Raw genomic sequence first — 13,618 nt, forward strand, 5'->3', positions numbered from 1 at the left:
GGTACTTGTGGTATATATGTTTTTGTAATAGGCCTCGTTTACCAAAGTTAAGATCATAGTGCATCATATGCAATCATATTCATGTATTACAACTTCCCTGGTCTGAATCCAATAATTTCTTCCATCAGTGTACAGGTGAAATTAACTTAATATTCATTTTCCGTTTTTACAGGAAAAAGATCTTATTTCGTCTTAGATTGTATGCATAAAAAATTCCCAATTGGGATAAAATTTCCCAATTTGATATTCAAGGGACCCATTTGAAAACACCTGGAATCATCCCTGGAGATCTTTACTAGATTGAAGCAAATAATTATAAGCAGTGCTAAACAAGATACAAATTGTTTGGAAAACTCTTTTTCAAAAGTCTAACTGTCATGATATCAAGTTTTTTTTTTAGCTGATTTATGATTTATATGCACACTTTAATAAACACCTCCAGAATGTGACAAAGGGGAAGTAACTCTTGCTCAAGTTTGGTCTTTTGAAACAACCTTATATCATGTCTTTTAAACTATAAATAGTTGAGTTAAGTTTGCTCCATGATTTCTTTTTCGGGAAGTTATCTAAAAGTAGTTGAATGCACATGTGCTCATGTAGGATATTTAGATATCAGAATGTCATTTTAGATATTGTTTTGAATTAAACAAAAGAGTTATTTTCAGGAAAATTGATTTATGAATTATAATTTATTCTGAAAATTAATTTCTGGGTTAGCAGCCTATTTTTTAGCTAAATGATGTGTTGTTTGCATCTATAGGAAAGCAACTATTTAATCTAGAAGTCACCATACAGTATTCAGAAATAATAAAGATTTGCAGAAAAAATGGAGTATAAAAATAAATCTAAAAAATGTATTTAAAAAAGAGTTGGAATATACTATTAAAGGTACAAAAATAACATAAATTGAAGAAAAACAAACATACCATGGCAAACAACCAAAAATTAACGAAAAAGACTAGCAAGTCTTTAAAAACTAAAGTCAGAGCAACAGAGATCTCGGGTGCTCCAAAAGGGTATGCAGATCCTGCTCCACATTTGGCAGTATAAGAAGTATAGTTTGTAATATTTAAAAAAACTGTTTTATTATTTTTTTTAATTCAACAACTTTCTTAAACATTCACTTTATTTTTTACTTGTACATTTTTTCTTTATGTGTGAACACTTACAATTTTTTACTATTTAACTGGCACTTTTGTTTTTTTTAATACAGTTACCTTTATTCTGTACCACTACCAGATGATGACCTTCCTGAGCACCAGCTCTCTACAGAACAGCATTACTCTAATGTCAGCAATTTCTTTGGAAGTGATGATTCCTCAGGTAATTCGCAAGTTATAAATTGAGCATCTTTTTCTATTGTAATTACCTGTTGATATTTAAATTTATTTGAAAATTTTTGCTTTTCCCTTTTTGTTGTACTTTTTTGCTTTTTTTTATAGATTTTAACCCCCTTAAAGAAAGAAAAGGTAAACAGAGAAAATCTTACTCTAAAAATTAAAATATAAGGTTGTATGCTGGCTGAATAGCCAAGTTAAATTCAGCATTTAAATAAAGAAAACTTCTACAAACTTGTACCTAATTTATATATATGTATATGTTTTATAAACTCTGACAGAATGCGTTACTGACAAATGCTCCGATACAGTTTCAGCAGTTCCCAAGAAAGTCCTAAGCCATACTAAAGGTAGTACTGATGCTAAAACCCTGCATGATTTTGGGATCTAGTCTGATTTTCTATTTATAGATGTTTATCTTATCTACTAAAACTTCTTGTGGTGGAAATTGTATACTTAAAAATTTTAATAATCACTTTGAAACTGAAATGACATATTGAATCATTTTTCTACCAAATGTCCAGTAGTACACTGTTATTCTAAAATGATATTCTTCTTTCACTTTGTTTACAAAGCCATGTTCTTTTTCTTGAAAAATATTTATGTACACATTCTTGACTTTGCAACATCAAATGTCTTCTGAACAAGGTCTTGAATCAAAATTGTATTTTTTGTGTAAGTTGCATTGATCACTTTATATTAAAACTTGTTCAATCGTTTTAAAAAACAAAAATGTATTTCTATATGTGTTTTTACTCTTTAAATTGTGAAACTTGTTTTTATAAAGAAGAATTTGATCTTTTTCAAATAAAAATTCTGAATTTTTCTGATAAAATGAAAATAATTCTGTCATGCTCTATTCTCGTTTTAACATGGAAAGCATAATAACTATCAATATTTCACATCTTGTTCCCTCTCAGTTTTTAAAAGGTATTAACATAAATAATATAATCAGAATGGAAATAATGAATGTGTCAAAGAGACAACAACCTGACCGAAGGGTAGAAAACAGCAAAAGGCCCCCAATGAGTCTTCAACACAGGGTAAAAAAATCAACACACTGGGAGGCAGCTTGGGCTGGCCATTAATAAACAAAGTGTGTACTAGTTCAGTGAAAATGGACGTCACATTATTAAACTCCAAAACATATGCCTACTCATATAAAATGATTGTACAGCATGATATCAAAGAATTATTTCTTAAATAAATTCAGGTGGATAAGAAAATAAACATATAAAGTTTAAAAAATCTATAATGAAATAATAATTATTATACTAAGTAATAGTGAGGTTGTATGTAATATATTTTTTTACATATCTTGATTTTTGTGTGCATGTGGACCATTAAGGAAATCAGACTTATCCCTGCTCCCTATGGTTCCCCTATAATGCAATGTCTAATAATGCCTTGATTTAAATAGATAAAGGAAAAGTATTGGGGTGACATTGTTTGCTGCTGTTTTTTTACTTCAATTGATACAAGTTCTTTCTTTTAAAACATTTTTTCATTTTCTTTGAACTGGTTTATTACTTTTGATTGGATCACACTCATTTTTGGCAAAGTTAATTTTAATTTTAATGTCAGTCAACATGGTCAAATCAACAAATAGTTATTTATTTTAAGGTAGAACCAAATTTTTAGATTTGATTGGAAAAGGTTGAATAATTTAATGTCCATTGTTTATTTATCAAATAAAAGGATAAGTCTACAAGTAATAAAGGAAGGTACTTATTGATAGGCAAATTGTGTTCTGAAAATGAAGCTTAACAAAATGCAGATAAACAAAACAAAGCCTTTTACATTTTTGCCATCATAAATGCTATGTTTGCTTGAATAAATATAATACCCAGCTTGAAATGATAACTTTGCAGTTGGTTGATGAGGATGCTAAGGCCTGAACAAAGACAATCTGATTGTTGTAGGTTGAGAAATAGAAAAAAAAAGAAGAAAAACCAAGATAAATCATTGCTGATAAAGACAAACTTCATAGCTTTAAGCATGGATTTTTTATACGACGCAAATTTTGAAAAAATTTTCGTCGTATATTGCTATCACATTGGCGTCGTCGTCGTCGTCGTCGTCGTCGTCGTCGTCCGGCGTCCGAATACTTTTAGTTTTCGCACTCTAACTTTAGTAAAAGTGAATGGAAATCTATGAAATTTTAACACAAGGTTTATGACCACAAAAGGAAGGTTGGTATTGATTTTGGGAGTTTTGGTCCCAACATTTTAGGAATTAGGGGCCAAAAAGGGCCCAAATAAGCATTTTCTTGGTTTTCGCACTATAACTTTAGTTTAAGTTAATAGAAATCTATGAAATTTTGACACAAGGTTTATGACCACAAAAGAACGGTTGGGATTGATTTTGGGAGTTTTGGTCTCAACAGTTTAGGAATTAGGGGCCAAAAAAGGGCCCAAATAAGCATTATTCTTGGTTTTCGCACAATAACATTAGTTTAAGTAAATAGAAATCAATGAAATTTAAACACAATGTTAATGACTACAAAAGGAAGGTTGGTATTGATTTTGGGAGTTTAGGTCCCAACAGTTTAGGAATTAGGGGCCAAAAAGGGACCCAAATAAGCATTTTTCTTGGTTTTCGCACCATAACGTTAGTATAAGTAAATAGAAATCTATGAAATTTAAACACAAGGTTTATGACCATAAAAGAAAGGTTGGGTTTGATTTTGGGAGTTTTGGTCCCAACATAATAAGGGGCCCAAAGGGTCCAAAATTAAACTTTTGTTTGATTTCATCAAAATTGAATAATTGGGGTTCTTTGATATGCTGAATCTAACTGTCATGACTGTGTATGTAGATTCTTAACTTTTGGTCCCGTTTTCAAATTGGTCTACATTAAGGTCCAAAGGGTCCAAAATTAAACTTAGTTTGATTTTGACAAAAAATGAATCAGTTAGGTTCTTTGATATGCTGAATCTAAAAATGTACTTAGATTCTTGATTATTGGCCCAGTTTTCAAGTTGGTCCAAATCGGGGTCCAAAATTAAACTTTGTTTGATTTCATCAAAAATTGAATAAATGGGGTTCTTTGATATACCAAATCTAACTGTGTATGTAGATTCTTCATTTTTGGTCCTGTTTTCAAATTGGTCTACACTAAAGTCCAAAGGGTCCAAAATTAAACTTAGTCTGATTTTAACAAAAATTGAAATCTTGAAGTTCTTTGATATGCTGAATCCAAAAATGTACTTAGATTTTTTATTATGGGCCCAGTTTTCAAGTTGGTCCAAATCAGGATCTAAAATTATTATATTAAGTATTGTGCAATAGCAAGTCTTTTCAATTGCACAGTATTGCGCAATGGCAAGAAATATCTAATTGCACAATATTGTGAAATTTCAATTTTTTTTTAAATTAGAGTTATCTTTCTTTGTCCAGAATAGTAAGCAAGAAATATCTAATTGCAAAATATTGTGCAATAGCAAGATTTTTTTTTAATTGGAGTTATCTTTCTTTGTCCAGAATCAACTTAAATCTTTGTTATATACAATATGGCAGATTTTACAATAAGAAGGAAATATTGTTTTTTTGTATCCATCAAAAAAGCAATTGCTGAAACTGTGAAACCGACTGTGTAATGGAGTAATGCATTATGTTATTGAATAAAATGTGGCTTTCTGAGTAAATAAAAATAAAAATTACTCTGTGTTTGTGTTTTTTGTTAGAATTAGAGGGTTTTCAATTTCAAAATATTGGACATGGAATAGACATCATGACCTACTTTACTGACATCCAGCTTATTTGGAGTGGAATTTTGAAGTATTATTTATAAGTGGAGCCTAATAACATGGACTTATATTTTAATAAAAAGTCTTCTTTTGTGTTTTAATCATAACTTGAAGGCAGTTTTTTATTGGTAAAGGCTAAAAAAGGTAATTTAATAATATTGTTGCTAACGTCACGTCTTTTCCGTCCATTGTGGTATGTCACGATCGCAATCTTCTTGATGGTTCTCAGACAGCCCATTGTAGTTATTTTTATCCCGGGTTTTATAAATAATTGAAAATAGCAATCATATTAAATTTGGATGACGTAAGGGGTTCAAAGGACTTGAGGAATCAATATCATTGGCTGTTTTATTTTTTGCGAACGTTACTCTCGACGTTTCCGTCCAAATCAGTGTCACGTGAGCAACATATATTTAGATCTGTAACTCTCCTGTATAGGAGTTACGATATCGCCCTTTGCAGAAATAGATTCAGAGTCAGTTCCTTCACATGATGGGGAAGCAAAGATGGGAAGTTGTATGTAATATCGTTACAAGAGGACCTTAAATGTATTCCGTCCACCAAAAAGACGTTGGCAACAAAACGTAATGTCATGATAGTAGATGTTGCTAATGTTACTATTACGAATTGGTTTCTTGTGTATTCATTTGATATAAAGTACACCTGCAAATGACATTCTGTATATTTAGAAATTCTAAACCAGACTGTACAATTTTATTACTCCAGGCGTATATTAAACATCACTGTGTGCATACATTTTAACTTTTAAAGATGTTGTTGCTCATGTGACATGTCCAAATGTCGCTAACGTTACTCATTTTTTGGTTTCTTGTGTATTCATTTGATATAAAGTACACCTGCAAATGACATTCTGTATATTTAGAAATTCTAAACCAGACTGTACAATTTTATTACTCCAGGCATATATTAAACATCACTGTGTGCATACATTTTAACTTTTAAAGATGTTGTTGCTCATGTGACATGTCCAAATGTCGCTAACGTTACTCATTTTTGTCTCTGTCACGTTAGCAACATGAAAGTAGGAGACAGAACACAATACTGTAAAATCTGCCATATACAATGTATATTCACTTTTTACTACCAACTGATAAATTAAAATAATCTTTACCATTCAGTGATAACAAGCAGTTTTTTTACATCTTAATATTTTATGATGTATTTAAATGAGTAGTTATTGTTGCAAACTTCATTAGAAATTTTAATTGAGATTAGTTTTGGAATAAGGGAAAGGGGGATGTGATTAAAAAAATTGGGTTCAATTTTTCTCATTTGAAATTTCATAAATAAAAAAGAAAATTTCTTCAAACATTTTTTTGAGAGGATTAATATTCAACAGCATAGTGAATTGCTCTAAGAGAAACAAAAATTTTAAGTTCATTAGAACACATTCATTCTGTGTCAGAAACCTATGCTGTGTCAACTATTTAATCACAATCCAAATTTAGAGCTGAATCCAGCTTGAATGTTGTGTCCATACTTGCCCTAACCGTTCAGGGTTCAACCTCTGCGGTCGTATAAAGCTACGCCCTGCGGAGCATCTGGTTGTAATCTGTTATTTTCACAATTTCAATACATACCCTCTTTGCCAAAGGGTAAAATTGGCCTTTTTAAACTGTTGAGTGCATTTTTTACATGCATATTATGGAATTGTACAATTATTCCTGCATGCAAATTTTATCACTTTTTACAGTTTTATGCAATTGTAAAATAAGGTGAAATAACTCTCATGTTAACAGAATACCTTGGGGTCAGTCAAGCTCTGACAAGATAACTTTAACATTTGACTGTTGTCCTTATTGTTAAAAATTTAAATGATTTATGAACAGTTTAAATTATTATTTTTAAGTGTATCTGCATATTGATTATAGCAAGTAGTGCCATATTGTAGTGCACACAACCTTTTGCACAGAATCTTTATTTTTTTGTAGCATAACCCATTCATATCAATTTTCTTGTCAGATAATGGTTTATATTGTTTCAAAAGCTTTTAACAATATTGTCATTATTCAAATTAATTTATGCTGTTGAGATGTAATTCAAATAAACCTAATTGAAGTAATATAGTTAAATAAAATTGAGAATGGAAATGGGGAATGGAAATGGGGAATGTGTGAAAGAGACAACAACCCGACCATGGAATAGACAACAGCAGAAGGTCACCAACAGGTTTTGTCTGAATTGAGCTGAACTACAGGACAATTTTAAATATTAATTTCAACAGTCCATCTTTTGGAACAAGATTTTTTAACAATTAAAATGAATATGCAGGGTATATCTCAATTAGATATAGCAAACCAATCTCAGTTGAGGAAATTGAGATGGAAAAATAAATAAAAGAAAGTTTTAAGAAAAAATGTATAGAAAAGAGGGGTAAATCATTTTCCCCATAGTGCAATTTTACCTATTAACAATTAACCAATACTACAGTGGACTGAATTTATATTGAATTTAAGATATTTTGCTTCACCTTTTCCTCTTTAGTAGGTAATGCATGATCATTACACACATGTAGAACTAATTTATCACTCATTTCTAACGAGCGTTCTTTTAAGTATCAATTTTATTTTATTTTTTAATATGTTTTATTATTATTATTGACACATTTTCGTTTTCTGAATGCTTTAAATAACAAAACAAAATATTATTCAAAATAGACAAAAACAAGTAGAGACATTGTTTTTGTGGAACATCCTAATAGCTTGAGTTGATTTGATTTAACACTTGTCCTTAGTTAAAGACATTGAAGGTCTTTCATTTTAATAATTAGTCTACTGTATCACTGGCCTGTCAATACTAAGGTTTTGAGATTGAACCACCCTCATGGCAAGTGCATTCAACTCAGTTCTTTATTAACAAGGATTGTCAGTTTTCCTGCTGATGGTTTGTGGTTCTCTCTGGGCTCTCTATCTTCTTCCATAAACAAAACTTACAGCCTCAGAATAGCCTATAGTGCTGAAAGGGGTGTTAAACACCAATCAGACAGTCTTTCATTTTTTTAATATGCTTGGTAATTCATTTAGAATTGATTGATTTTTGTTTGCCTAATTTGCCTAACGTACAATAAGTCGAGTGAAGATATTTTTTTAAGCATGCTCAGTAAATTGTATGATATCTTTACAAGTTGTCTTTCCCTCATTTTCTAGGTACAGTGCATTCATTCTATAAAATTTATTTCTCCACTTTTAAGAAATTGTATGGTGGACTTTAAACATAATTTAATCATAGCCTGAATTTGACTCAGTCATGTCAGTGTAAATTGATTTTTTGTTGTTGCTGTTTTTTCCTTACAATGTTTTTACAATTGATGATTTGAATAGCATGCTGACAAAAGATCAAAAAGACTTTCCCATCTGACTTACAGCAGTAAATTCCTGCTTTATACTTTAAATATCCCTGGAATATTACCATCATTATCAGTCTTTTTAAATTTATATCTGATCTAATTACTATGAAATACAAAAAAATATGATAGGGGAAAAAAAGAAAATAAAGACATTGAAATGGTATCAAGGGCTGAATAATTTTTTTATTATACATGGATGCATTTAATATGAATAGAAGTAAATGGTAGAATAACAAATTGATAGGGCTAATAAATTCGAAGTTTAAAAGAGAATCCATCTTTTTACTTGTAGGGGCCTCAACACCAAACAGTATGGATGATGATTTTGACGATTTTAAATCTGCAGGCAGACCTAGTGACAGTAGTCAGTTTACATCATCAGAACAGTCCGAGAATGAAGATTTCAAAGTTTTAGAGTCTTACCTAGATGACTTTAGTAATAAAAAGAAGGATATTGAAAAACAGGAGAGTCCATTACATAGGCCGATATCAAAAACAACAAATTTACCACCAACAGCATATAGCAACAGTGTTAACCCTATACCAGCTATCAAAAGTCTTTGGCCTAAACCAGACGACAAGAAAAAAGCAACAGCCACCCCAAAGACTGTTACATTAACTAAAACAACTACATTTTCACCACAGTCATCAGATTCTGAGTTTGCTGACTTTCAGCAGGCTCCCCAGGTTGTTCCAAAGGATGATAATTTGTCGGCATCTAAAAGTGCAACTGACCTCATTGGAGACGAGGACAAGTATGCAGCATTTAGGTCTTTAGAAACAATTGATACATCAGGTCCATCTATTTTTGGTACTGAGCAGGATGATGAAGGCAATGAGGCTGAAGATGAAGGCGAATGGGCAGATTTTCAAAGTACAGAAACAATTGTTGCAGGTGATCAGAGTTTGTCAGATAATTTGTTTGATTCAGCAGCAAATTCAGACTCAAATAATGATTGGTCAGGTTTCAGTGGTGGAGTAGGTGTACAAAAGGAAGGAGATTTGATTAATAATCCAGCAGTGAATACAACAACAAATGATGATTGGTCAAATTTCTCAACAGCAAATCAGAAAAGTGAAGGTGATGATTGGGCAGATTTTCAAGGGCCTTCTCATAATCCCGTTGACACTACATTAACAGATGAAACACCTGCACCAATAATTTCTGTAAGTCAGTCAGATTTGGTTACTGTGAAAAAGAAGAATTTACAACATAATGAAATATTGGGACTTTTTAAACCCAGAGATGACCCATCTGTTTTGACTTCATATAAACTACCAGATTTACCTCAAAATGATAGTGAAGGCACAGCTAAACAGGACAGTAAAGGATATCTTGAAACATCCATAGACAAGCCAGCAGCTTTTCAGCAAAACTTTCCAACGTCTAAAGTAGAGAATAACCCACCACGAAACATTCCAAAACTATCTGTTGATGATGATGATGACCTTTTCAGAGTTCCGCCACCCATGGATGAGGGTTTGGATGATGAAGATGAATACGGTGATTTTAGTCGAGGATATGACATTGATGATGTTACACACACACCTCCCCAAAATACGCAAGAAAAGAAGAAAATTTACTCCATGTACGGCATGGAATTCACGACACAGTCCAAATCTACAATTGAGAAAACTCACAAGAAAACAGATTCTGATTCCTCAAATCAGTTTAATTTTGCCACTGACAGTTTACAATTTGACACTAAATTAAACAAAGGACTTAAACCAGAGGATACAAATTCTGTTTCAAGTTTAGAACTGCCGTTTTCTAAAAACATTCTGAATGTGAAGGACAGTGACTCAGTGTCTATTTCCAGCAATGAATTTGCTGCAGATTTCCCTCAAGTAAAGAGTTTACCAGACTCCAAATCTATTGATAGTTTAGATTTGAAGATTTCTGAACCAAAGTCTGGTGAAAGTAAATCTGCAGACAGTTCTGACATGGAGGAGAAATCAGAAAATGATGAACAAAAAGAAGAAGCTGATGCAGATAAAGTTACTGAAGAAATAACTAGCAAACCAGGTAATATAAAGCACAACTGATTCTTAGTTGCTCCTGGGTAAGGGAGACAATTTGATAAAGGAGACATTTTTTATCTTTCTATTTAAAAAGACTGATACGAGTTTGATATTCTTTTGATAGCATGACTGTTAAACTTATCTGATTTCTTCAACAGATTGGGTCAACATACTTCTGTTAAAATACACTATAGAGAATCACAAATTTTTAAACTCATATGAATCACAGGGGTTGTGGAGTATGCATAAATTAGGCAGTACCAGTGACATCTATAGTCTAGAGGGCATTCTAGCTATTTGAAGAATGATCTCAAAAGTTTAATACACAAACAGTTGTATCAGTCAAAAATCACTCTTTCTTGTTTCACTGTGAACCAAGGTACTTAGTAATAGCTTGGCATATAAAGTGCTAAAGCTTTGATTAACATGATTTAAGATTAAAAAAAATGTTTTTAGAATATTCAAAATCACCATTTTTTTCTAACTCACAATTTTTCTATTTCAGATGTACCTAGTTTTGGAGTACCTACCACTAAGCCTGTTCCATTGTTTGGAGACAGATACAGTGGAATCTTGGAGGACATAACAGTAAGTGTACAGTGGAACCTTCAATTTACAATGTGTTTAAAAACTCTATTGAAAGTTCATTATCTAATTTAAAGTTGGCTTTGTAGTTCTTCTAAGTTTGTTCCATTTGCTCCAATTGTAAAATTAAAAAAAACATTTCTCTTTTTCTTCATTGAGTGACATATTGTCAATCTTGCTTGATTGCTGAAATCAAGTGACACACCAAGGATTCACTTATTCATTATATTTTCATTGGTACCCAATTTCATGGATTTAGACATATATATATTCATAATTGATTCATTGAATGGTCTTGTCAGAGTTTGCATAACAGGCAATTTGATATTTGTGAAATTCCTAGATTTGTGGTGCACCTTTAACCACAAAAATCATGAAAATGTACACTCAATAAATAATAATGAAACAACAGTACATGCAGTATATGCATATGGTCATACCAATACTAAACTGAAAATTATATCAAATTTAACAATAGAAAAAAACCCATTGAACTCACACATTATTTACAAGACTTATAAAACCATGAGTTTAAAGATTATAATGAAATGTCAGTAAATTAAAATACATTTATTCTGACTTAAATAATCACCATAACCTCGTACATTTGTATTTACCATTTAAAGCCATTATTGAAATTATGTAAATAATGAATTAATGATGATGTGAAAACTTTATTTACAGGGTTCTGACAAGTATGCATATGAATGGCAGAGGTGTTTAGAGAATTGCCACAAGAATATTAAAGAAGCTAATAACTTATTTAACTCTATCAGCAGTTCTGGTGTTTGTAATGAGGTCATAAGATCAGATCAAGGAACAGAATATGTACAAGGTAAGTAGGTTATAGGACAGAAGTTCATGTATATTATTTATTTTAAATATGGATAAAAAAATATAATTAGAATGTATATAGTCAAAATGACACATAATTTGAAAAGCATGGCCAAATGTGCTTGCTCCTAAAGAAATCTAGCTAAGGTAGCATTAGCTGTTGTCTGAATTCTGCTACAAAATAGAAATAACACAGGTTTTAACATAATAAAAAAATGAACTGAAATCTGCCGTATTTGTTAGAGTTAGTAAGTATTAGCATTGAGACCCGCAGAAAAATAATTTATCATGATAATAAATGAACCAGAAAAAGAACAAAAAATATTGCATGGAAGATATATACTTTCACAGTTTCATAATGGTTAATTAAGTCTGATATTGCATAAGGTATATTTTAATATGATAGTATTAAATTGATATTTTTTATAGTGCTCATATGACCTTTGGGTCTAGATGTGTTAATATGTTTTTAGTTAATACTAAATTTAAAAGTATGAATAAATATGATACAGGGTACATAAAAGAAAATTTAACAGACTGCATCAACTTGTAACATATATATTTACAACTAACCTAAAAAACATACTAACAAACACAAAAAATCATTTTTTAAAGATGGTCAGACCAATAACAAAATAAAAAAGACACATAAATAAAAGCATGGTAAAAAAAAGTATTTGAATTCAAGATTAATGTAAAAATATATGGCACTGTTATTTTATCGTCATTTTTTGAATATAGAAAAATAAAATTCTATGTACATACCTATTGCTTAAACTTTTATTATTATCACAGGTATAGTGGAAATATACAGGATTGTTTGTAGAATAACTGTGGCCATGAAGTCAGCAGGTAAGTAAAGGATAGTTAATTAATATATAGAATATTTTAATTATTTTAATTGAAATATAGATATTAACTTGTGATAAATTTTTGAAAATCTATAGATTTCTTATAGTAAGCTTAAGGTAGATAGGGTGTCTTCCTCCATCTTTGATTTGGAAATACCAGAAAACAAGGTCTAGATCTTTAATAGAATGTGCAAATTTTTCGAGTAGTAGGTAATTCATGTGTAAGAACTTCCACTTCTGTATAGAAAATTACATGTTTTATCATATTCATGGTTGTATTTTACAAAAACAGAAAACTTTTGTTTGATCAAAATTTTTCCAACTTTGCCACATAAGGGGAGGCAACTCAAATGCAAGGGCAGATAATTCAGATTAAGGTACTTTTACAATAGAATGTGTTAGGAATTTCTCTATTTTATTATGTAGCAAGAAAACGGGTCCGGTGACCCCATTTTTTCTTTTTCTTAACTGAAAGCATATTATTAAAGCTATCTTCTCATATGTTATCTCAAAATTCTATGGTGTAGTTTATGCTTTATTGCAGAAAATTGGGTTTTCCATGCATAATCTATACAAAATTTGTCAATTTTGAACACCGTGTAGCATGAAAATAAGCCCGGTGACCCATTATTTTTATTACTTTTTTTTAAAAAGCATAATATAAACTACATTTGGCAAATTATTAAAAAATTCTATGGATTATAATTTAGACACCCCATCTACCTTAAGACAACTGAAAATAAACATGATTCAACTATTTCATGGTACAAATTTTCATGGATAAAAATTTGTATTTATTATAGATATTTGATTCGTGTTTATACCGCATGAATCCACACAAGAAAAATAAATGAGTCTATTGTGTTTCATTACT

General features: G+C 30.8%; 1 protein-coding gene across 1 annotated transcript in view; it reads left to right on the forward strand.

Moving 5' to 3' along the window:
• Positions 1-13,618, forward strand: part of LOC139527738 (synergin gamma-like) — a gene marked incomplete in the record, with an annotated part of 53,688 nt that overhangs the window by 37,368 nt on the left and 2,702 nt on the right. The window contains 6 exon segments of the mRNA XM_071323380.1: positions 1,214-1,323; positions 1,619-1,687; positions 8,745-10,478; positions 10,980-11,062; positions 11,744-11,894; positions 12,689-12,745. Of these exon segments, the coding sequence (XP_071179481.1) occupies positions 1,214-1,323; positions 1,619-1,687; positions 8,745-10,478; positions 10,980-11,062; positions 11,744-11,894; positions 12,689-12,745 (2,204 nt within the window).

This window comes from Mytilus edulis, chromosome 6 (assembly GCF_963676685.1).
Source record: "Mytilus edulis chromosome 6, xbMytEdul2.2, whole genome shotgun sequence".
Classification (NCBI taxonomy): Eukaryota; Metazoa; Mollusca; class Bivalvia; order Mytilida; family Mytilidae; genus Mytilus; species Mytilus edulis.